Below are 26578 nucleotides of genomic sequence, written 5' to 3'. Positions count from 1 at the left end.
GATCCTCTGTCCGTGGGATTTCCCAAGCAAGAATACTGGGGTGGGTTTCCTTCTCCAGAGGATCTTCCTAACCCAGGGATTGAACCCATGGCTCCTGCATCAGCAGGTGGATTCTTTACCAGGGAAGCCCACTGACTGTGCTATGCCATTTTATATAAGGGACTTGAGCATCCATGGATTTTTGTAGCAACATGGGCTCCTGGTACCAATCCCCTGAAGATACCATGAATACTAAGGGAAGACTGTATTCCATTAAGAATTTTGGGGTAGCCAAGTGAATAAAATTTTCCCCAAAACACGTATATTAGCAAAACCTCAGCACCATTCCCATGTTTATTCAAAAACTAGTAATTCAAAAGAAGTATTCATAAACTTTTGTTAAACTCCTATAAGATGCATAAAATACCTATGTAAATGTTAAGCTGAATCATATGAAATTGTCATGCTTATAAGTCAAACACAAATATTGGCATATTTGGTTCAATCTCATATAATATTTCAGCTTAAGCCTGAAATTTGCAATTATTACCCATATGACTTGGTCTATTAATTATTTACTTAGGGACTGTGATCTAATCAAAGAAAAATTCTCTGCCAACCACTTCTATTCAAAATACTCAGCATTGAGATAGCCCCTGCATTATGAAGCAGAAAAATTGATGCTTTTAAACTCTGGTGTTGGAGAAGACTCTTGAGAGAGTCCCTTGGACTGCAAGGAGATCCAACCAGTCCATCCTAAAGGAGATCAGTCCCGAGGGTTCATTGGAAAAACTGATGTTGAAGCTTAAACTCTAGTATTTTGGCCACCTGATGAGAAGAGCTGACTCATTTGAAAAGACCCTGATGCTTGGAAAGATTGAGGGCAGGAAGAGAAGGAGACGACAGAGGATGAGATGGTTGGATGCCATCACCGACTCAATGGACATGGGTTTGGATGGACTCCAGGAGTTGGTGATGGACAGGGAGACCTGGCATGCTGTGGTTCATGGGGCCGCAAAGAGTTGGACATGACTGAACAACTTAATTAATTAATTATACTCTTTATTTATTTTGTAGACACAAACAATGCTTTCTAAACAATTTCTACATATGGCATAGCATTCCTACTTAGACCATAAATCCACTGAAATGGGAAAAGCTGGGGCTGAATCTGCTAGTAAAACTATTAACTATTCCTTGAATTCAGGTGTTTTCCCTACAGTGACCCAGGGAAAAACATAATAACCATCCCCATTTCACAGAAAAGGAATTAAGCTCAGAGAGGTCTGACTACAGATACACAAATTAAAAACAGTGAATACGGGTTCTGAACCCAGAATCTGGCTACAAACCCTTGGTACATCAATGTCTTCTTGATATGTATATATATATTATATAGTAACAATCATATGCATATAACTAGCATCAATGTAGTGCTTACCATACAGCTGCTGCTGCTACTGCTGCTAAGTCGCTTCAGTCATGTCCGACTCTGTGTGACCCCAAAGACGGCAGTCCATCAGGTTCCACTGTCCCTGGGATTCTTGTCCCAGGCAAGAACACTGGAGTGGGTTGCCATTTCCTTCTCCAATGCATGAAAGTGAAAAGTGAAAGTGAAGTCGCTCAGTCATGTCCAACTCCTAGCGACCCCATGGACTGCAACCTACCAGGCTCCTCCATCCATGGGATTTTCCAGGCAAGAGTACTGGAGTGGGGTGCCATTGCCTTCTCCATACCATACAGCAGGTCCTATTAAATCCTCATACCGACTCTAATAAACATTATAGTTCTTTATCCCCGTTTTGCTGATGAGGAAACCAAAGCAGAGAGAGGTTAAGAAACTTCTGCGAAGTCATACAACCAGAAAGTAACAGAACTGGGATTCAAATGCAGAACACTCTGAAGATACCATGTGTAACCACTACACTACACACACTTGACTCTGAAGTCACAGTTTAAGAGTCAAGTAACAACAAAAACGGTATCTAAACATACCTGCAGCCTCATGCTTTTTTTTTTTTTAATATTTTTTTAATTCTTACGTTACAGTTTTCTAAGTTCATTTGTTTTAGGTAAAAACTTAGAGAAGGGATTCTGTGGCAATATAAAATTATAAAAAACTTTTTATTAAGAAATAGTAAAAAGAAAACTGTAAAGCAGTAGAGTAAAACGAGGTTTAAGAAATGGACAGATTTAATTCACTTTCTATTTCCTAGAACAAATGTGAACATTCAGGAAGAAAACATGACAAGAGCATAAGAGGTCCATTTTAATAATTCTGTTTTAAATAGTGTAGAAATCATTGAGAAGTAGAACACTGTAATGTCAGTTCCAAACTGATCAGCTCTTAACCCAAATATAACGCCACGTACACCAGAGAAAGTAAAGATAATGAGTTGTTTAAAAGCTTTAAGTGTCCCTCTACCTATGAAGATAAGCATTTGAATAACAGAAAGAAAAAGAAGGCAAAGAAATGCTTTTAAAGAAGATAGGTCAAAAAAAAACACAAAACTATCTCTTCTCAGAGAGTACGGCCCATCCACATTAGAGAAAGGATTAAGCAGATACATTCAGCTTTTCTAACAGATTTTCTTTCTCTAAGACTTCAATACCCCTCTCACACTCACTCAGATAATCACATTAGTTTTGTCATTAAAAGCTCCCTTTTCATAGAATGCACCTAAACCGCTTAAACCACCCAGAGAGGTCGAATACATTATCAAACACCAAGACAAACAGAAGAGATTTTCCATCTTATTATTTCACTGTATCTATCTGCATGCTCAGGAGGCTAAGCCAAAAGATTTGGTGAGTTATCAGCTGAAAAATGATTCCAAAATAAACAAACTATAATATCCTTTACCACTGCTCTTGAAACTGAGAACTGAGAGCTAGCAGTTTTTATGCTGACAGAGCAGTCAAATGACAGAGGGGTTTTCTATTCCCCTTTTCTCCTCTTCCTTGTGTTCTATCGGCCAAGGCCGTGATTATTTCTGCATGAATGTTGCAGCTTCTGTTAACAGTAAACAAAAGCAAATGGAGTCTGAGTGTGCATGGCTCAAAGATAAATTAGAAACAATGATACTTGAGTTGACGTGGAAAATGGCATTCAGACACTCCATATGGATACTTCAGAACTGTGCAAGTCCAGGTAGCACTGGAAATCACCTACATTTTTTCATAACTATTACATATCATCTCACCATCCTAAGCTTGAGTTACAGACTCAGAAAAGGACTGCTGTTTGTTAGTCCTTTAAAAAGGAGGAAGTGTATCAGAGGGAGGAGGAGTTCTGGCTAAATGGAACTATCCAAGTGAAAGAACAGTCTCCAACTGGGTAGTGTTCCAGGGATTAGGGGGTTGGGAGAACAGAGAGGGGGTCAAGAAAGGAGAAACAGAATGAACAGTGAAAGAAAGTGATCTGAAACTAAAAGCTTGGGAGGGAGACATGTAGTGGAAAAATTCTGAAATCAGATAGGATAAAATTAGAGATAGATGGAGGCAAAGGAAGTTTCTCAAGCAAGAGGCAAAGAGAGGTTACTTTTGGTGGGATGCAAGCAGGAAATAGATTTATAAACAATCAAGAGTTCCTTAATAAGTCAAAAGAAAGGATAAAGTTGGTAACAAAACAAAAACAAAAAAAACTTAAGGAAATGACAAGAACAAGTCCTAGATAAATGAAGTAAAAGGTGATTATGAGGCAAAGGCACAAAGTTACTTTGCCTTAAAAATAAACTTTTAAAATATATATATGTACACAAAAGATAAAAAAGACTGTGCTAAATCAAAAACACATGACAAAATATTTGAGATATACTCCACCACTTTTGAGTGATTACTTAGGAGAGACAAAAGACAAGACTATATATTTACAGTTAAGATTCAACAGCAAAATATCTCAAAAGGAATATTAAAGATGCACAGACAAAACCAGTTAGGCTGTTTACTGTTCCAAATCATTAATGAACATTAAAAAGATGTATTCCTCTGGAACTTTTCCTAAGCTGGGTCAGCAAACTACAGGCCCCAGGCCAAAGCCAGCCACTGCCTGTTTTATAAATACTGCTGGAACATAGCCGTCCTCATTCATTTAAATATTGTCTACAGTCACTTTCTTGCCAAAGCTACAAAGCTGAGTAGCTGTCACAGAAACTATACAGCTCACAAAGCCTAAAATATTTACTATCTAGTCCTTTACAGATAAAGTTTGCCAACCCCTATTCTAAATAACAAAGGAAGTCCCCATATGTTTTTATCATCTGACAACTCATTCTCCAAATGGGCATAAAGATCTAAGTATAATTCTCACTCTGTACACAGAGTATAAAGTTAAGTCTGATAGTTGTCACACTGCGGGCAGCAATCTACCCAACTCTTCCCTCAAGTTTTCCATTAATAGTTCAATGCAATACGTGAGAAGATCTGGGCTCTGAACAACGGTAGACTCGCATTCAAAACCACTTCCACTGCCTCTTTGTAGAGCTTAAATTTCCTCTCCATAAAACTGGAATTATAACTCTTGACTGTGGGGATTAAATGAGATAGTATATATGAAAGTGCTTTATAAATATAAAATAATATAGAAAGATAAGACGTTATTAGCACCTATACATTTATGGAGACTAATGGTTTCAGATTTAGTTTTTTCTCATTATTTTGATTTAGGTTTTCTTACCATGTGAGAGAGATCTACTCTTTAAAATAATTTTGTAGTGTCAAAATTCAATTTAATTCAAATACACATTTACCTCTGGCTCACTGTGTGCAAGATACCCATGGGCCATTCTACTTTTTAGATGAAGAAAAATATCTCTAGTAGCAAATGATCTTGGTTCATTTGGGTTACAAAGTTTTAAGCAAGGTGGGCATTTAATAATTCAAAAGAACAGCTAAATTAAAATTGCTTTTGAAATCTGGTTCTTACATTACCAATTCTCTACACATTTACAGCACTTGTTCTAGCTGTAGAATCTGTTATATTCTCTGAATTTAATAACCATCAAGTTGGCCAGCCTTTGTTTCTAAAACTATGAGGAATGCTCTTTACAAAGGAATGCTTAACAAGAATACATAAAATAAAGAATTCTGGCACGAAAAGAACTTTAAATTTTATTGTGTAATGTTTCTTTAAATTTTCCAGAGCGTTTTCACATCCAGTATTTTATTTGATCCTCAGCACAACCCTACTGAGAATGTAAGTATCATTATCCTATTCTACAGAGGAAGACACGGAAGCCTAAGAAGAGGAGAGACTTGCCAAAGACCACACAGCTGGTAGAGGGTAGCTCTGGATAAGGATCCAGAGTCAGCACTCTTTGTGCTCCACCTTGCTATATGTATGCAGCCTTTATGAGGTCTCTAGTACTTAGAATACATTTAGCAGTTGACTGAATCACAGCACCACGATAGCAGCTGCCATTCATCAAACGCTGACCATGTATTACATATAGCTCTATGTGACTCACACATACGAATTCTATGTATGAAGTATACAGCACAGAATTGGGCACACAGTAACTATTCTATTAACAGCAACTATTGGTTTATTTCTAAGAGTTAGTTTTTAGTTCTAAGAGTTGTAATTCATACAACTCTGTAATCTCTGCATTTTATCTCCATTATTAAAATGAGGAAACAAGTTCAGAAGAGCTAGGTAACACGTCCAAGTTTGAGTAAAGCCAGGATTCCTACCCAGGTTTGAGATTCGACTAATTTCAGAGTCCCCTTGTCACTGGGACTTCCTCTGATGCTGAAAGTCAGAGAATGCACCAAAAAAAAAAAGAGAGAGAGGCAGGGCGAGGGGGTGCGGGGGCAGGGGGAGGGGCGTTGGGGGAGGGGTTGGAGGGGGTAGGCCCGGTGAAGAGAGAGAAGTATGCTATTAAAAGTGATGAAGGATATCTTCCTGTTACCTTGACAGGCCAAGCAGGCAAAGGCTGTAAAAAGTTGGACTCGTAAGGGTAGTCCACCATCGCCACATTCACCCAGGTTTCAGAGATCCAGTCTTTCAAACGCTGAACATCCTGCGATTTTGTTAACGGAGTGCACAAGTGAAGGGCTTCAGAAAGCCAACGCAAGCCAGGGCCTGAGAATAGAGTCACATTGTTGGAATCTAAAAAGCACTGCTCAACAGAAGGGTTTTACAGATCATTTATCCTTCACCTGTGTTTTAGAAAACTCAGTCTCCTATGCAGTTTCTCCAAAAAGGCTTTTTCAACATGCAACAAAATATCTTTAGAACAACTGGTTAATCTCATGATAGATAAGTTGCCTATCTTCGTGGGGCTTACCAGAGTTAGTATTCTCAATCACTGTCATTTCTAAATAAACAAATGAAATACTATAGAGCAAGGAGAATGCATAAACTACACCTAAATAAAACAAATGGATTTATCTCACAGTGTTGAGTAAAAGACAGCAGAGACAAAAAATACATACTATGCAATTCCGATTATTAAAAAATTCAAGAGTAAGCAAAGTTAATTTATGGTTCTAGAATTCAGGATAGCAACTGGTTTGATAAGCACAGAGGTAGTATCTGCTAAGTGCCAGAGGGGATTTGGGGGTGGGGGTGGAGAGGGATTTCCTGATCTGCATGCTGAATATACTATGTATTCACTTTGCAAAAATTCACCAAGCTGTATATTTTGATTTGTGTACTTTTCTATGTTATACTTAAATATGTAAAGTGAAATAAAAGAAAGTATTAGTCGTTCAGTCATGTATGTTATATTTAAATAAAAAGTTTACTGAAAAAGTGGAAAGTGTTAGATTTAGCACTTAAAAGGTATAAAAAAAACCAAAACATGATTCCACTCTCTTAATTAAAGCTTACCCTTTTTTGCAAGTCGATTAATGGCATCCCAGGACCTGCGGATACTCTCTGAACAATTTGGGCCACTTTGGCTAAAATCTGTAGTTACAATCTTCATAAATATGTCACAAGGCACCAGATCATTAAACTGCCAGATGGGGGCAGAGGATGCAAGAGCTCTAAATGGTAAGAAGACCAAAAGAAAGAGAAAAGAAAAAAATGTAACTCACAGAATTCAAGTTTTAAAATTGAAACTGATACTGAACAAGAGTGGTGAGAAATATCTACAACTCTTAGTGAAATAGAAATCAGAAATCTCAGTACAACAGAATATGTTTTACCTTCCCCCTGCCACCCCCCCACCAAAAAACACTCTATGTTCGCTTTGCCAATCATTAAGAAAGTGCTCACATCCAACATAAATGCATTTACCCAACCACCAAATGAGGATACTTCATCCTGAACCAGGCTGCAAGCATGCCACCATAAGAGCCCCCTAGGGCAATGACAGGTTGATTTCTAGCTCCTGGGATTGTTCTTTGCAAGTATCTGATTAACTTTGCAAAATCAGCCAGAGCTTGTTCTGTTGTCAGAAAATTCAAGTGTCTGGAATCCTAAAGAAAAATAACAAAGAACATCGGTATAAATGTGCACATAATAGCAGCTTAGGCATAACATAGATCCAGAAAAAAGCCAGATAAGCTTTTCTCCAAATAGAATTTCTAGGCAACGGAGTTAAAACACCCAGTTAAAGCATTAGCACTGCTAATTTAAACTCATGGAAAACTGATTTTAAGTTTGTGGGAAGAAAATAATGTATTTTTGCATTCAAATGTAATTTCTATTAAATGCTATTTACCAAAGACTTTGCTGAGGTAGTAGAAACAACAGAGACAAACCATAAGTAACATTTAACAACAGATGTGATAGCATACAATACTAATATTAACAGACAACTATTATAGTTTTGATTTCAAATCTTGAAACATTTACAAAGGCTACCATATAAAGCAAAGGTAAACTAAATCCTGTGAAAAATGGAAGTAAGAATCATCAGTAAAAATAAAACATCCTTCCTCATCAGAAAGATTATTATGTCTGATATACCAGCAACTGGAACAAGTCAGCCTGTCTGTTGTACAACTATAAAATTGGAGTTAAGGAAAAAAACCCAACATATGGAACAGCCTTTTTCAGACACTGGAAAAGCAACACAAGACTTTGATTCCTGAGAAAAGAATGTTGTTCAGTCGCCAAGTTGTGTCCGACTCTTCACAACCCCATGCACTGCAGCACACGAGGCCTCCCTATCCCTCACCATCTCCCCGAGTTTGCCCAAATTCATGTCCATTGAATCAGTGATGTCATCCAACTATCTGATCCTCTGTCACCCTCTTTTCCTTATGCCTTCAATCTTTCCCAGCATCAGGGTCTTTTCCAATGAGTCAGCTGTTTGCATCAGGTAGCCAAAGGACTGGAGTTTCAGCTTTAACATCAGTCTTTCCAAAGAGTATTCAGGGTTCACATCCTTTAAGATTGATTGGTTTGATCTCCTTCCTTTACAAGGGACTCTCAAGAGTCTTCTCCAGCACACAGTTCAAAAGCATCAATTGTCTGGCTTTTTTAAAGTCTAGCTCTCACATCTGTACGTGACTACTGGAAACATCATAGCCGTGACTGACTTAGTAAGTAAGTTCCATGATCATCTAGTTATCTGCCTAGGGAGAATTTCCTCACTGCAGTGTAGGAAGGTGGAACTCAAATGGAGTCCTGCTAAGCTGAGAAGATTAAAGAAGAGTCTCCTTTTAAAAGGTGAAGCCTTTTCATGTGTTTGTTAGCCATCTGTATGTCTTCTTTGGAGAAATGTCTGTTTAGTTCTTTGGCCCATTTTTTGACTGGGTCATTTATTTTTCTGGAGTTGAGCTGTAGGAGTTGCTTGTATATTTTTGAGATTAGTTGTTTGTCAGTTGCTTCATTTGCTATTATTTTCTCCCATTCTGAAGGCTGCCTTTTCACCTTGCTAATAGTTTCCTTTGTTGTGCAGAAGCTTTTAAGTTTAATTAGGTCCCATTTGTTTATTTTTGCTTTTATTTCCAATATTCTGGGAGGTGGGTCATAGAGGATCCTGCTGTGATATATGTCAGAGAGTGTTTTGCCTATGTTCTCCTCTAGGAGTTTTATAGTTTCTGGTCTTACATTTAGATCTTTAATCCATTTTGAGTTTATTTTTGTGTATGGTGTTAGAAAGTGTTCTAGTTTCATTCTTTTACAAGTGGTTGACCAGTTTTCCCAGCACCACTTGTTAAAGAGATTGTCTTTAATCCATTGTATATTCTTGCCTCCTTTGTCAAAGATAAGGTGTCCATATGTGCGTGGATTTATCTCTGGGCTTTCTATTTTGTTCCATTGATCTATATTTCTGTCTTTGTGCCAGTACCATACTGTCTTGATAACTGTGGCTTTGTAATAGAGCCTGAAGTCAGGTAGGTTGATTCCTCCAGTTCCATTCTTCTTTCTCAAGATAGCTTTGGCTATTCGAGGTTTTTTGTATTTCCATACAAAGTATGAAATTATTTGTTCTAGCTCTGTGAAGAATACCGTTGGTAGCTTGATAGGGATTGCATTGAATCTATAAATTGCTTTGGGTAGTATACTCATTTTCACTATATTGATTCTTCCAATCCATGAACATGGTATATTTCTCCATCTATTAGTGTCCTCTTTGATTTCTTTCACCAGTGTTTTATAGTTTTCTATATATAGGTCTTTAGTTTCTTTAGGTAGATATCACTCATTATCAGAGAAATGCAAATCAAAACCACTATGAGGTACGATTTCATGCCAGTCAGAATGGCTGCGATCCAAAAGTCTACAAGCAATAAATGCTGGAGAGGGTGTGGAGAAAAGGGAACCCTCTTACACTGTTGGTGGGAATGCAAACTAGTACAGCCACTATGGAGAACAGTGTGGAGATTCCTTAAAAAACTGAAAATAGAACTGCCTTATGATCCAGCAATCCCACTGCTGGGCATACACACGGAGGAAACCAGAAGGGAAAGAGACACATGTACCCCAATGTTCATCACAGCACTGTTTATAATAGCCAGGACATGGAAGCAACCTAGATGCCCATTAGCAGATGAATGGATAAGAAAGCTGTGGTACATATACACAATGGTGTATTACTCAGCCATTAAAAAGAATACATTTGAATCAGTTCTAATGAGGTGGATGAAACTGGAGCCTATTATACAGAGTGAAGTAAGCCAGAAAGAAAAACACCAATACAGTATACTAACGCATATATATGGAATTTAGGAAGATGGTATTAATAACCCTGTGTACGAGACAGCAAAAGAGACACTGATGTATAGATCAGTCTTATGGACTCTGTGGGAGAGGGAGAGGGCGGGGAGATTTGGGAGAATGGCATTGAAACATGTATAATATCATGTATGAAACAAGTCGCCAGTCCAGGTTTGATGCACGATACTGGATGCTTGGGGCTGGTGCACTGGGACGACCCAGAGGGAGGGTATGGGGAGGGAGGAGGGAGGAGGGTTCTGGATGGGGAACACAGGTATACCTGTGGCAGATTCATTTCGATATTTGGCAAAACTAATACAATATTGTAAAGTTTAAAAATAAAATAAAATTAAAAAAAAAAAAAAAGTGAAGCCTAATTCTTCCCCCTTTGAACTTGGTCTGGACTTAGTGACTTGGTTCTAACACAAATAGAATGTGGCAGAAATGATATATGACTTCCAAAGTCTGGTCATAAAAAGCATTGCAGGTGGACTACCCTGGTGGTCCACTGGGTAAGACTTCACCTTCCAAAGCAGGAGGTGTGGGTTTGATCTCTGCTTGGGGAGCTAAGAGCCCACGTGTGCATGCATGCTAAGTTGCTTCAGCTGTGTCTGACTTTTTGTGACCCTGTGAACTGCAGCCCACATGACTTGTGGCCGAAACACCAGAACATAATAGAGAAGCAATATTATAATAAATTCAATAAAGACAAAAAAAAAAAGCACTGCAGTTTCCACCTTGCTCTCTTGGATGGCCAACTTTGAGGGAAGCTAGCTGTCATGTCATGAAGCCACTAAAGTAGGCCTTTGGAAAAACCCAAGAGAGGACAAACTAAAGCATCTTGCTAACACCCAGCACCAATTTGTCACTCATGTGGATCCTCCACATAAGTAGAGAGGGTCCTCTAGCCTCAGTCAAGCCTTCAGGTGACTGAAGCACTAAATGACGTCTTAACCTCATGAGATCCCCTGAAACAGAACCAGCTAGTTGAGTCACTCCAAATTCCTTACCCACAGGAACTGGAAAATAATAAACGTTTATTGTTGTTTTACGCCACTAAAATTTGAGGTAAATTGTCATGTACCAACAGATAACTAACACACCCACATATCCATATCAGACCATCCTATTTAACCTTCATATTTTGGTCTCACCACTCTGACCACTCCCATCACCTGGTATATTTTGAAACCACAGAGGCCCATCTTTTCTCTCTCCTGTACATGTCACTTACTCCTTTAACCTTTCCTCTTATCCTAGATGTATGCTCTCTGACTTCTTAACTTCTCTCTCATGGTCTGTCACTATTCTTTACTTTCAGTTTTCATGGCACGACGTATAGTTGAGTGTGGTTTTTTCCCAATCTTATGCATTTGCAATATTCCCCCATGCTACTGACAAATTCTGAGAGCACATGAAGGGAAGGAAGCATAGCATAGAGAGCCCTCACCTCCTTTTTCCTAGCAGAGTATGGACCACAGGGAACTAGGAAAGAAGGTTGTGTTTTTATCTGCAACAAACTACTTTCCAATGGTTTCAAAACCTGTCAACTTCCCTAATCAGATAATTATGCAAAATAATAAACTAAAGAATAGTTTCCTATGCAACCTAACAAATATCAGCAAGTCACTCTGGTTTTCATTTACAACACAAGAACTTTTTATTTATTTATAATATAAGATAATAAAATTTCTGAAAATAAAAAGTTCTTTCAAAACAGGAAGCCTAGAAAATGACTGACCCAAGTTCCTCTAACTCAGATTTCTCCAAAATCATGGTATGGGAATTTCCCTGGTTGTCCATTCACCTTTCAAAGTAGGGTGTACAGGTTCGATCCCTGGTCAGGGAACTAAGATCCCACATGAATTAGGGCCAAAAATGTCAAAACATAAAACAGAAGTAGTGTTGTAAGAAATTCAATTGAAGACAAAAAAAAAAAAGTGATCCACATTAAAAAAAAAAAAAAGAAAGAAATCTTTTTTAAAAAACGCCTGGTATGTGTATAAAGGTGGTATACATCATGATCCTAGGTAGTGCACAAACATTTTTAATTTAATACTTGTTTTATTTCGATATAACTTAGAAAAAATAGTACTTAAAGCCTTTATTAAGAAAGTACTAAGTTTGAAAAGTGAGTTACTAGAAGAAAAATAGTGAATAATACAGATGGCAAACCCATATAGTCAGAAACACAAGGGTAGTACACAAGTGACTCAGCTGAGGAAACAGCACCTTGGTTTATTAAAGTGCAGATCTGCGGCCAAGGCCAAAGTTCCTTGAGAGAAAAGAAAGGCCAGGAGGGAATCTAGTGACTAGCTGACCTCTCTGAATCATAGAGATGATCTGAACTTATTTTATTGAAAAACACCTTACTAAACAAGTATTTGTGCACTCCTAACATTTTTTTCCAGTGATAGACCCAATAATTTACATATATAATTTATAAAGAGGATTATTTACTGATATTTTTAAACAATGAAAAGTTCCCTCCAATCTCCACATTCTTAGATTATGGTTTACCTGGCAAAGGCTAGCCTCATCACATTGAGTTAAAGACTGATCAATACTATAAAAATGGTAATAATATGATTTTTTAAATAATTTTTTAAAATAATGATTATTTAAATATAATATGATTTTTTAAATTGAGGCTTTAAAATTACGTATGAAATTATATATGAAAAGGTTTCAAATTATATATGAAAAGGTTAATATGTTAACCTTTTAAAAGTAACTGAAATTTCAGGCAGTTCAAGTTAAAGATATCATTTTTCTTACAGTGGAACATGTAATTAGAAAATGTTCTAAATTTAAAAGACACACTTACCGAGAAGGAGTCAGCACCAAAGGGTAGGGACTCTCCATAGTACCGATGTTCAGCAAACACCAACATGGCTTTCATTTCCTCAGCTATGTCCCACATGAACCCCTAGAAGGCATTTACAAATTCACAGGGTAAAATTAGGATGTGGAAAAAGTCTTAATTTTTTTTGCGACTCATAAGAAATGGATGTTAAACCATACCAAAAAGAGTTCTCTGAGAATCTGGACAATTTATATTTGTGCTACAGATAAATGATGTAACTGTTTCATTGTTGCACATCTATCTCACACTGTATCAGAATGAAACAATTCAAAATAAGACCACATTGCACAACTACCAATCATTCCAACTCTCCTTATTCTGACACCCTAGTCTGGGAATCAACATTATGTATAAAATAGCCTTCAAATTGCACTGTGTCCCAAAGAATCTAGGGAAGAGCAGGATAACTAAGCTATCTGCCTACTCACAAATAACTTTTATTTATAACAGAAAAGACAACAGTACAAATAAACATACTGGATTCCCCTGGGTTTAGTATTAACTGAGTGCTTACAATTCATTAAATACCATTCTAAGCACTTTATATGTATCAATTCACTTAATTATCATGACAATCTAAGAGATAGGTACTTTGATTATTAATCTTATTTACATGAAGATAAATAGTAGCTAACAACAGCTAGTATTAATTGAGTGCTTCAGTTCAGTTCAGTCGCTCAGTCATGTCCGACTCTTTGCGACCCCATGAATCACAGCACGCCAGGCCTCCCTGTCCATCACCAACTCCCGGAGTTCACTCAGACTAATGTCCAGTGAGTCAGTGATGCCATCCAGCCATCTCATCCTCTGTCATCCCCTTCTCCTCCTGCCCCCAACCCCTCCCAGCATCAGAGTCTTCCCATCCTCCCTCATCAGAAGAGGTGATGAGGTGGCCAAAGTACTGGAGTTTCAGCTTTAGCATCATTCCTTCCAAACAAATCCCAGGGCTGATCTCCTTCAGAATGGACTGGTTGGATCTCCTTGCAGTCCAAGGGACTCTCAAGAGTCTTCTCCAACACCACAGTTCAAAAGCATCAATTCTTCGGCGCTCAGCCTTCTGCACAGTCCAACTCTCACATCCATACATGACCACAGGAAAAACCATAGCCTTGACTAGACGGACCTTTGTTGGCAAAGTAATGTCTCTGCTTTTGAATATGCTATCTAGGTTGGTCATAACTTTCCTTCCAAGGAGTAAGCGTCTTTTAATTTCATGGCTGTAGTCACCATCTGCAGTGATTTTGGAGCCCAAAAAAATAAAGTCTGACACTGTTTCCACTGTTTCCCCATCTATTTCCCATGAAGTGATGGAACCGGATGCCATGATCTTCGTTTTCTGAATGTCGAGCTTTAAGCCAACTTTTTCACTCTCCACTTTCACTTTTATCAAGAGGCTTTTTAGTTCCTCTTCACTTTGTGCCATAAGGGTGGTGTCATCTGCATATCTGAGGTTATTGATATTTCTCCTGGCAATCTTGATTCCAGCTTGTGCTTTTTCCAATCCAGCGTTTCTCATGATGTACTCTGCATATAAGTTAAATAAGCAGGGTAACAATATACAGCCCTGACGTACTCCTTTTCCTATTTGGAACCAGTCTGTTGTTCCATGTCCAGTTCTAACTGTTGCTTCCTGACCTGCATACAAATTTTTCAAGAGGCAGATCAGGTGGTCTGGTATTCCCATCTCTTTCAGAATTGTCCACAGTTTATTGTGATCCACACAGTCAAAGGCTTTGGCATAGTCAATAAAGCAGAAATAGATGTTTTTCTGGAACTCTCTTGCTTTTTCCATGATCCAGTGGATGTTGGCAATTTGATCTCTGGTTCCTCTGCCTTTTCTAAAGCCAGCTTGAACATCTGGAAGTTCACGGTTCACATATTGCTGAAGCCTGGCTTGGAGAATTTTGAGCATTACTTTACTAGTGTGTGAGATGAGTGCAATTGTGTGGTAGTTTGAGCATTCTTTGGCATTGCCTTTCTTTGGGATTGGAATGAAAACTGACCTTTTCCAGTCCTGTGGCCACTGCTGAGTTTTCCAAATTCGCTGGCATATTGAGTGCAGCACTTTCACAGCATCATCTTTCAGGATTTGAAATAGCTCAACTGGAATTCCATCACCTCCACTAGCTTTGTTCATAGTAATGCTTTCTAAGGCCCACTTGACTTCACATTCCAGGATGTCTGGCTCTAGGTCAGTGATCACACCATTGTGATTATCTGGGTCGTGAAGATCTTTTTTGTACAGTTCTTTTGTATATTCTTGCCATCTCTTCTTAGTATCTTCTGCTTCTGTTAGGTCCATATCATTTCTGTCCTTTATCAAGCCCATCTTTGCATGAAATGTTCCCTTGGTATCTCTGATTTTCTTGAAGAGATCTCTAATCTTTCCCATTCTGTTGTTTTAATTGAGTGCTTACAACTCATTAAAAACCATTCTAAACACATAACATATATTAATTCACTTAGTTATCATAACAATCTAAAAGATAGGCACTTTGATTACCTCTACTTTACAGGCAAGGACACAGTTTAAAAAACCTGTGACAGTCACAGAGCAAGAAAGTGGCAGAGCCAACATTCAAGCACACGCCACCTAGCTCCAGAATACAATCATCAAGTGCAAACCTCCTTATTTCGACACATAATGCTGGTCACTAATCAACGGCTGCAATTTTTTCACTTACCTAAAGTTATGACCTCAGAATCCTTCTTAACAAAGCATTCTAGGTGGGCAACATCAATTAACTAGATTTAGATTTGCTGCTGTTATTTAGTCTTTTCCAACCCCATGGACTGTAGCCCACCAAGCTCCTCTACCCATGGGATTTCCCAGGCAAGAACACAGGAGAGGTTTGCCATTTCCTTCTCCAGGGGATCTTCCAGACTGAGGGATTGAACCCACATTTCCTGCATTGGCAGGCAGATTCTTCACTACTAAGCCACCATGGAAGTCCCAGATTTAGATTTAGCATAGATTACAACTGCTTGTCATTCCTAGTGCACATTATTCCTTTTTAATGAGCTCTTATTCCTTTACAAAGACTGAGTGAAAGTGTTAAGTCACCCAGTTGGGTCCAACTCTTTATGATCCCATGGACTGTAGCCTACCAGGCTCCTCTGTTCATGGAATTCTCCAGGCAAGAATCCTGGAGTGGGCTGCCATTCCCTTCTCCAGGCGATCTACCCAACCAAGGGATCAAACCTGGGTCTTCTGCATTGCAGATAGATTCTGCACCACTGAGCCCCCTGTGAAGATCCTAACAAAGACTAAGACAAATTTTTTCTTTACCTTGACCAATAAATGAACAATGAAGAGAGCTGTATGCACGTGAGGACGGAGACTTTAACCTGTTATTTGTGATGGTTTCAATAAGACCATTTTCTCTCTTAACACCTTGCTCATTCCCTACCCCTGCCATGTATCTACAGACACTGTACCCCAGCTCAAGATACTCTCCTCTGCCTGCCCTCTTGATGACTTGCTTATCACACCCTCCTATAATACCACTCTCAACAGGTATGGATCTCTATTACTTTGTTGCAACATTTGCTTATCTATGTCTGACCCTACCAGAGTATGAGTTTCTTAAAGTAAGGATCATCCATCAAAGTAATCAGAAGAGTTGACCTCAGGTTTTGAGAGGAAGGAAATGTATTCATCTGGATGCGAGCTACCCCACGTCCAAGGTCAGGAGCGGCAGCCATGAGGAGCTACCCCATGTCCAAGGTAAGGAGCAGTGGCTGCACTTTGCTGGAGCAGCTGTGAAGAGATACCCCACGTCCAAGGTAAGAGAAACCCAAGTAAGACGGTAGGCACTCAGAGAGGGCATCAGAGGGCAGACAGACTGAAACCACAATCACAGACAACTAGCCAGTCTGATCACATGGCCACAGCCTTGTCTAACTCAATGAAACTAAGCCATGCCATGTGGGGCCACCCAAGATGGACGGGTCATGGTGGAGAGGTCTGACAGAATGTGGTCCACTGGAGAAGGGAATGGCAAACCACTTCAGTATTCTTGCCTTGAGAACCCCATGAACAGTATGAAAAGGCAAAAAGATAGGACACTAAAAGATGAACTCCTCAGGTCGGTAGGTGCCCAATATGCTACTGGAGATCAGTGGAGAAATAACTCCAGAAAGAATGAAGAGACAGAGACAAAGCAAAAACAACACCCAGTTGTGGATGTGACTGGTGATGGAAGCAAGGTCTGATGTTGTAAAGAGCAATACTGCATAGAAACCTGGAATGCTGGGTCCATGAATCAAGGCAAATTGGAAGTGGTCAAACAGGAGATGGCAAGAGTGAATGTTGACATTCTAGGAATCAGTGAACTAAAATTGACTGGAATGGATTAATTTAACTCAGATGACCATTATATCTTCTACTGTGGGCAGGAATCCCTTAGAAGAAATGCAGTAGCCATCATGGTCAACAAAAGAGTCCGAAATCCAGTATTTGGATGCAATCTCCAAAACTACAGAATGATCTCTGTTCATTTCCAAGGCAAACCATTCAATATCACGGTGATCCAAGCCTATGCCCCAACCAGTAACGCTGAAAAAGCTGAAATTGAACGGTTCTATGAAGACCTACAAGACCTTTTAGAACTAACACCCCCAAAAGATGTCCTTTTCATTACAGAGGACTGGAATACAACGTAGGAAGTAAAGAAACACTTGGAGTAACAGGCAAATTTGGCCTTGGAGTACAGAATGAAGCAGGGCAAAGACTAATAAGAGTTTTGCCAAGAGAATGCACTGGTCATAGCAAATACCCTCTTCCAACAACACAAGAGAAGAATCTACACATGGACATCACCAGATGGCCAACACCAAAATCAGATTGATTATATTCTTTGCAGCCACAGATGGAGAACTCTATAGAGTCAACAAAAACAAGACCAGGAGCTGACTGTGGCTCAGATCATGAACTCCTTATTGCCAAATTCAGACTTAAATTGAAGAAAGTGGGGAAAACCACTAGACCATTCAGGTATGACCTAAATCAAATCCCTTATGATTATACAGTGGAAGTGAGAAATAGATTTAAGGGACTAGATCTGATAGACAGAGTGCCTGATGAACTATGGATGGAGTTCATGACACTGTTCAGGAGACAGAGATCAAGACCATTCCCATGGAAAAGAAACGCAAAAAAGCAAAATGGCTGTCTGGGGAGGCCTTACAAATAGCTGTGAAAAGAAGAGAAGAAAAAAGTAAAAGAGAAAAGGAAAGATATAAGCATCTGAATGCAGAGTTCCAAAGAATAGCAAGAAGAGATAAGAAAGCCTTCCTCAGCGATCAATGCAAAGAAATAGAGGAAAGCAATAGAATGGGAAAAACTAGAGATCTCTTCAAGAAAATTAGAGATACCAAGGGAACATTTCGTGCAAATATGGGCTCAATAAAGGAAAGAAATGGTATGGACCTAACAGAAGCAGAAGATATTAAGAAGAGGTGGCAAGAATACACAGAAGAACTGTACAAAAAAGATCTTCACGACCCAGATAATCACAATGGTGTGATCACTGACCTAGAGCCAGACATCCTGGAATGTGAAGTCAAGTGGGCCTTAGAAAGCATTACTATGAACAAAGCTAGTGGAGGTGATGGAATTCCAGTTGAGCTATTTCAAATCCTGAAAGATGATGCTGTGAAAGTGCTGCACTCAATATGCCAGCGAATTTGGAAAACTCAGCAGTGGCCACAGGACTGGAAAAGGTCAGTTTTCATTCCAATCCCAAAGAAAGGCAATACCAAAGAATGCTCAAACTACCGCACGATTGCACTCATCTCACATGCTAGTAAAGTAATGCTCAAAATTCTCCAAGCCAGGCTTCAGCAATACGTGAACCATGAGCTTCCAGATGTTCAAGCTGGTTTTAGAAAAGGCAGAGAAACGAGAGATCAAATTGCCAACATCCGCTGGATCATGGAAAAAGCAAGAGAGTTCCAGAAAAAACATCTATTTCTGCTTTATTGACTATGCCAAAGCCTTTGACTGTGTGGATCACAATAAACTCTGGAAAATTCTTCAAGAGATGGGCATACCAGACCACCTGACCTGCCTCTTGAGAAACCTGTATGCAGGTCAGGAAGCAACAGTTAGAACTGGACATGGAACAGACTGGTTCGAAATAGGAAAAGGAGTACTGACGTATAGGGCTGTATATTGTCACCCTGCTTATTTAACTTATATGCAGAGTACATCATGAGAAACACTGGGCTGGAAGAAGCACAAGCTGGAATCAAGATCACCAGGAGAAACATCAATAACCTCAGATATGCAGATGACACTACCCTTATGGCAGAAAGTGAAGAGGAACTAAAGAGCCTCTTAATGAAGGTGAAAGATGAGAATGAAAAAGTTGGCTTAAGGCTCAACACTCAGAAAACTAAGATCATGGTATCTGGTCCCATCACTTCATGGCAAATAGATGGCAAATTTATTTTTTGGGGCTCCAAAATCACTGCAGATGGTGATTGCAGCCATGAAATTAAAAGACACTTACTCCTTGGAAGGAAAGTTATCACCAACCTAGACAGCATATTAAAAAGCAGAGACATTACTTTGCAACAAAGGTCTGTCTAGTCAAGGCTATGGTTTTTCCAGTAGTCATGCATGGATGTTAGAGTTGGACCATAAAGAAAGCTGAGTGCTGAAGAATTGATGCTTTTGAATTGTCATGTTGGAGAAGACCCGTTGCCTTGGCATAAAAGAGCAATTGCACAAGGAAGTGAAAGGGAGACAAGGCAGCCTCAGTTGTTTCACAGAATTACAGAGCAGGAATCTGATGGAAAATAAATTCTGATTTTATCTGTCACTCATCTAAGAGAAATAGATATCTAGGAAATCAGTTCTTAGGGAATTATTTTATTTTCAACTAACATATTTAGACTAATAACATCCTAAGGATTGTTATTCCCAAGGAAATAATTAGAAATATGGAATACAATAATACAACATAATTGGGTTCATATCTTTGCTTTTAATGTAGTTCAGTTCAACATTTACTAAGACCTTCTGAATACCAAGCACCATGTCAGACATTGGCAGTGGAGAAAATATGATTCAGTCCCCACCCTAAGGTAGTTCACAGACTAGCTTTCTGGTATAAAGTTGACATTTTCTAGTCTTAGTTCTCAGAGAAGGCAATGGCAACCCACTCCAGTACTCTTGCCTGGCAAATCCCATGGAGAGAGGAGCCTGGTAGGCTGCAGTCCATGGGGTCGCTAGGAGTTGGACACGACTGAGCGACTTCCCTTTCACTTTTCACTTTCATCCATTGAGAAGGAAATGGCAACCCACTCCAGTGTTCTTGCCTGGAGAATCCCAGGGATGGGGGAGCCTGGTGGGCTGCCATCTCTGGGGTCGCACAGAGTCAGACACGACTGAAGCAACTTAGCAGCAGCAGCAGCAGCAGCAGCAGCAGCAGCAGCAGCAGTCTTAGCTCTGGCTGATTAAAAAGGAAAATTTCTTCCTTTCATGTGTCTTAATTAAGTTTTGTTAACAAATTTAAGCATTATTATAAAAGAAGATAGAATAAATAGTCAAGAGAAGCAAGCTAACAGCTACAGTATTTTTTTTCCTCACAAATATAAGAAAAATAGTACAACAGGAAAGCTAAAATATATCTACCTTCGTCCATTCCTATTTGAAAATCAAACTTGCATTTTTTTTTCTTATTTGCACTGGCTTTGTTTAGATTTTATTAATTAATTCATTTAACAAATATTTATTGAGTAGCTGCTATATGCCAAAACAGTCCTGGATTGAGGATACACCACTGAACAGCAAACAAAAATTCCTGCCTTTGTGTTCTCATTCTAGACTGTAATAATAACAATAAACTATATTTATTACATAGTTATGACATCCCTACTCCCATTTCTGCCATATCCTAGTTCAATTGTGAAATAAGCTGGGATATTTTTTCATCTTTTAAAATTCAGTTGTCCAAAAATAGTATCATATTTCATTCTTTTCACATGTAATTCTTTAAGGCTGAACAGGTTCATTGGATGTCTGTATTTATTCTTTTGTAAACTGCCTATTCACATACTTTTGCTGTTTCTCTATTATTTGTGAGTTTATCTTTTTTTTTTAAACTTCAGAATTATTTGGTCATATATACTACAAAAGATTTTTTTCTAGTTGATCATAATAAAAAAGAAATTGAGCACATCTGCACATACCGTGTTATTGCAAAACCAAATAATGTCCCCTTCATTACCAGTGTAGAAAAGTATGGATCCACCATCTTCCTTCCAGTAGTTATCAGCTATTAGGTACCGCTGTTTAAAAGTTCTATCGATATTAAATCCAAAGTGATCAACCTATGACAAAAAAGAAACAGACGACATATTTCAAAGGAAAGTAATTAAAAACTAAAAAGTACATATATTATTCTTCCATTCAAATCAAGCTATGCTACAAAAATAAAAAAATGTCAAACCTCATTTGGTTTCATTAGTAGTAGTAATATTGATGTTATTTTGAAATCATTTTCTTCATATTTTAAGATAAAGCAATGTTATTGGTTGAGATTTTCAGTGTAAAATATACAATTGTAAAATCAAGTGGCCACTTAAAAACACAATAATGTTAAAATTGAATTGGAAATAGTATATGAACTTAGCAATTTTTAAAATACAGACATTCCTTACTACTTAAATTTTCATTATTGAAACTTTCAATATTGAAATTCAAGGACTAGAAAGACCATTGAAAAGGTCTATCATCCCAATAACAATTGACATTCCAAGGGCCAGGATCTTGGTATTTCATGCTATTCAAAGGACTATCATTGGCTGAAGTTTTAATTAATTGAACATAAAACAAATGGAACATAAAAAGAATAATGATTGTAGCTAATTAAAACATTTGATTCCATATTTTAATTGATTCATGAAAATCCATTACTCCATAAGGATATCAAAAAAGAGAAAGCAAGAAAAATATTTATTCCTCACCATTTATTTATTAAGCCAACTCCTCATTTAGAAGTTGTAAATAAAAAAGTAAAGAACTCAACATTTAACTTGCCTTTCCAACAGAATCGTATTTCAGGGTACTAAATAGTCCCAATTGATGAAAAATAGCTCTGTTTTATCAAATGTCAGCTAATGCAGAAGCAATGACAGGATTAGAAAAATGGTATTTGACAAACCCTAGTGAAGTTACTGATTCAGGCAAGAATTACTAAATAGTGTTAAAAGCATTAGGAGGATGGATGATAAGAAAATGAATATTCATATTACTACCTGTCACAAGATCAGCCTATTAACCTAGTGATCAAAGTTAGCATCACTAACAGTGGTGTGAACAGGAATTATGTATTTCCTCACATTGCACAACACAAAACACATATCATCCATGATAAATTCTTGCCAAAAATGTTCAGTTTGTATCTCAGTCCAGTCTCTGTATCTAATTTCCAGTTTCTGGGAAATACAAAGGTAGAAAACCAAGCTGAACATACTCCAAAGAAGCGATCAGACAAGTTCAAAGATAAGGTATTTTATAACAAAAAGGCAAGGTAATATCTGATTAAAGGACTGTTTGTTTTAGATTACAATAAATTTTAAGGAACATAATAGTCAGATGCAATGCATGATTCCAGACTGTATCCTAGTTTGAACAAACAAGATGTAAATCACAATTTAGGGACAACTGGGTTAATTTAAATATGGACTAGGTAATATTTAAATTAACCCAGTTGTCCCTAAATTGTGATTTACATCTTGTTTGTTCAAACTAGGATTTATTAACATTAATTTTGTTAGGAGTGATCATATTGTTTTGGCTACATAAGAAAAAGTTTTTCTATTTTACAGCTGTATATAAAGGATTTAGAGAGAAAATATCATGCTGTTTGTAATTTACTTGAAAACACTTCAGCTTAGGACTTCTCTGGTGGCTCAGTGGTGAAGAATCCATCTGCCAATGCAGGGGACACGGGTTTGATCCCTGGTTCAGGAAGAACCCACATGCCTCAGGACAAATACTGAGCCCACATGCCTCCAACTACTGAAACCTATGCTCAGCAATGAGAAGCCCACACACCACAACTAAAGAATGGCCCCCACTCGCCACAACAACAGAAATGCCTGTGCACCAACAAACACCCAGCACAGCCAAATAAATGAATAAAAGTATTTAAGAAAAGAAGAAAAAAATACTTCAGCATAAAAAAAGTGAAAAGGTAAAATGGGAACTTCCTAGACTGAGCCAGCAGTTAAGACTCGCACTTCCACTGCAGGGAGCACAGGTTCAATCCCTGGTTGGGGAACTAAGATCCTGCATGCTGTAAGATGCAGCCAAAAAATACTTAAAAAAATTTTTTTTTAATTTTTGTTAAAGTAAAGTGAATTTAAAGGAAAAAAAAATTTAATCTATACTAAAAGAGACAAAAGATATTGGATACTGAGACTTGCCAGATACAATACAAATCATGTCAAAATGACACAATTTTGAGCTTAAATCGAACTTCACTAAATGAACTAACCACTTAAAAAATGCAATTGTTAAATACTATAATATGGTAAAGTTCACATTCAACTATCTGAATTTAAAGAGTTACAACAGACAGAGCCCACCAAGCCTTTAGGATCACAAGGTCTGAATTCCTCAGTGCTCCGGAGGGACAGGAGTGAGAATGCAGGGTCTGGTCTGGGGCACACATAGGCTGATCCAGTGTTACTCCAACCTCCCTGGGGCAGGAGTTGGTTCTGACCTAACCCAGACCTTGCAAGATTTCTCTAGACCATTCCAGAAGAAATGGAACTCCCTGTAACCACTCCATCTACACACACACACACACACACACACACACACGCTTCACATTCGTACCACAGGTTCCAAAATGCAAGTTTCTCAACTCTACACCTTATACACACTTCCCAATGTCCACAATCTTTACCATATATGGTCTTAAAATACAGGCTATTCTAATATAAAGACTATTTACCATTAAGTAAAATAAGCAGTTTGTATGGGGCAGGTATATAATAATGATATCCATGTGCTAAAAAAAAAACAACACCCTCCTATGACATATCTTGAAGAGAGCACAGCAATCCACTCCAGTACTCTTGCCTGGAGATCCCCTGGACAGAGGAGCTTGATGAGCTCTGCTGCTGCTGCTGCTGCTAAATCGCTTCAGTCGTGTCTGACTCTGTGCGACCCCACAGACAGCAGCCACCAGGCTCCCCCATCCCTGGGATTCTCCAGGCAAGAACACTGGAGTGGGTTGCCATTTCCTTCTCCAATGCATGGAAGTGAAAAGTAAAAGTGAAGTTGTGTCTGACTCTTAGCAACCCCATGGATTGCAGCCCACCAGGCTCCTCTGTCCATGGGATTTTCCAGGCAAGAGTACTGGAGTGGGGTGCCATTGCCTTCTCAGCTGATGGGCTCTATAGGTTCGCAAAGAGTCAGACGTGACTGAAGCGACTTAGCAAGCACATATGACATACATTAACTCACTCAATCACTTATCCAACAAGCCTCAACTGAATGGGCCAAGTACTTGTTCTAGGCCAAGAAGTAAACTGAGCAACCGGATAAAGAAGTGACTGAGCCACAGCTCCTTAATTTAACTCAAACTAATTCAACTACGCTCACTAAGACTCAAAGTAAAAAAGAGCAAGAGAAACAGACAGTGAAGGAAAGATAGACAAGTGATTCCACTTGCTTCCGTTCAAATTAATATACTGTTTCTCCATGTAAGGTCCCTAGATACCAACATCAGCTTCATCTAGGAACTTGTTAAAAATACAAATTCTCTGGCCTACTTGTTAAAAATGCAAATTCCCAGGCCTACTGAATTAGAAACTGCGGGGAGTAGAACCCAGTAACTTGTGTTTTAACAAGGCCTCCGAGTAATTCTGGGGCTTCCCAGGTGGCGCTAGTGGTAAAGAACCCGCCTGCCAATGCAGGTAGACTTAAGAGACACAGGTTCGATCTCTGGGTCAGGAAGATCCCCTGTAGGAGCGCAGGACAACCCACTCCCGTATTCTTGCTTGGAGAATCCCCTGGACAGGAGCCTGGCAGGTTGCAGTCCTTAGGGTCACACAGAGTCAGACATGACTGAAGCAACTTAGCACACATGCACACCAAGCAATTCTGTGCATTCATTAGTACAGCTAATGTTCTGAGAACAAATGAGTTAAGCTCCTAGCTCTTCCTTCTCTTGATCGAAGTTTCAGAATACTTCTAATATGTAAGCCTCTCACTATGCTGAGACCTGGGTTCAATCCTTGGGTAGGGAAGATCCCTTGGAGAAGGGAATGGCAGCCCACTCCAGTATTCTCGCCTAGAGAATCACCACGGACAGAGGAACCTGGTAGGCTACAGTCCATGGGGTTGCAAAAAGTTAGACATGACTGAGTGACTAACACACACACACACACACACAATGCTGAATGAGACTCTGATGCTCAAAGATATGAATTACCACCCACCACAGCCCCTAAATACACGCCAACTGCATCATTTGAAGCTCAACAGGAAAAACCATGATCTGTTTCAACAAAGGAAGAAAGACTAGCTGTCCTGTAGTTAAAGAAAGGGAGTACATGGCTCTCTAATAAGATGACTTCCCCCTGGTATTCTCAAAGATAATTCTGCCATAGTGATTTTCAATTTACCCACTGACTTTAGAGCCAAGCATTGAGAAAAGGCTTATATGTAGAATTACAAGAGCCACAAGAACTTTAGAGAAAGCCAAACTTCCTTATATGGCCACTCTCAGGGCACTCCTGCTCCTAGCAATCCCTAATTGTTTAATTTGGGAGAAAGGGGGTGGAACTCTGGTATGATAGAAAGAAAGCAGATTCAGGAGTTAACAGATGTGAACTTGAATTGTTACTGGGAGGCCTCAGGCAAGCCACTTAACCTGTTTGAGCCCCATTTTCATCCTATATAAAATAAAGATAATAACATACAACTCAAAGGATTACTGTAAAGATTAAACATAACTAAAGTACCAGGAAGAGTCCCTAATGTATAATGCATGCTCAAGGAATGCTAGCTCTCCACTCCACCCCATCTGCACACCGGTCCCAAGAATGGGATACCAAGATGAGGTAAGTGAGGTGGAGAGTGACAAAGCTCTTCACAGAATTATAGGACATCCCACTAGAACGTCAAAATCTCCTATTTCTTGGGTGCTTCAGCTAAATAGTAAAGAGCTAGAAACAAGTAGTGAAATATCCTTTGTAAAACATTGATTTACAGAATTTTCTTGACTCTTCCTAATCATCAGGGATACCCACTTCAGACTATACAACTGTAGACAGTTCCCAATACCTAATGGCCCGGCACACTAGGTGCAGTGTGCCCTCTGCTGTGGAGAGCTGAGGGCTGCATACCACTTTCAGCTATGGGATCCTGAATAGAAATTTTATAAACCACAACAGAAACAGAGACAAGGGACTTAGAAGCCAGTTGATCTGCACTGTTCAACTGAAAAAAACCAGGCTCAAAGAGGTCAAGTGGCTTGGTCAAGGTTACAAGTCAGAGGCAAACCTCGAATTTTTAATTATTTTTTCAATTTGGTATATTGAGATAACTAAAATAATAGCACCATAAAAGCCATGCAAACATGATCTCA

At 38.8% G+C, this 26578-nt stretch overlaps 1 protein-coding gene across 2 annotated transcripts in view; it reads right to left on the bottom strand.

Moving 5' to 3' along the window:
- The window catches only part of PRCP (prolylcarboxypeptidase), an 86220-nt gene that overhangs the window by 23032 nt on the left and 36610 nt on the right, over positions 1-26578 (bottom strand). For both annotated transcript variants that reach the window (XM_005894640.2, XM_070365182.1), the window contains exons 3-7: positions 21162-21302; positions 12924-13025; positions 7223-7404; positions 6812-6969; positions 5889-6061 (exon numbers count right to left, since the gene is read on the bottom strand). In XM_005894640.2, the coding sequence (XP_005894702.2) occupies positions 5889-6061; positions 6812-6969; positions 7223-7404; positions 12924-13025; positions 21162-21302 (756 nt within the window). The remainder of the gene's footprint in view (positions 1-5888; positions 6062-6811; positions 6970-7222; positions 7405-12923; positions 13026-21161; positions 21303-26578) is intronic.

This window comes from Bos mutus, chromosome 29, assembly GCF_027580195.1.
Source record: "Bos mutus isolate GX-2022 chromosome 29, NWIPB_WYAK_1.1, whole genome shotgun sequence".
In the NCBI taxonomy this organism is placed as follows: Eukaryota; Metazoa; Chordata; class Mammalia; order Artiodactyla; family Bovidae; genus Bos; species Bos mutus.
Note: the sequence above shows the minus strand (reverse complement) of the source record. Positions and strands in the feature narration are given on the sequence as shown.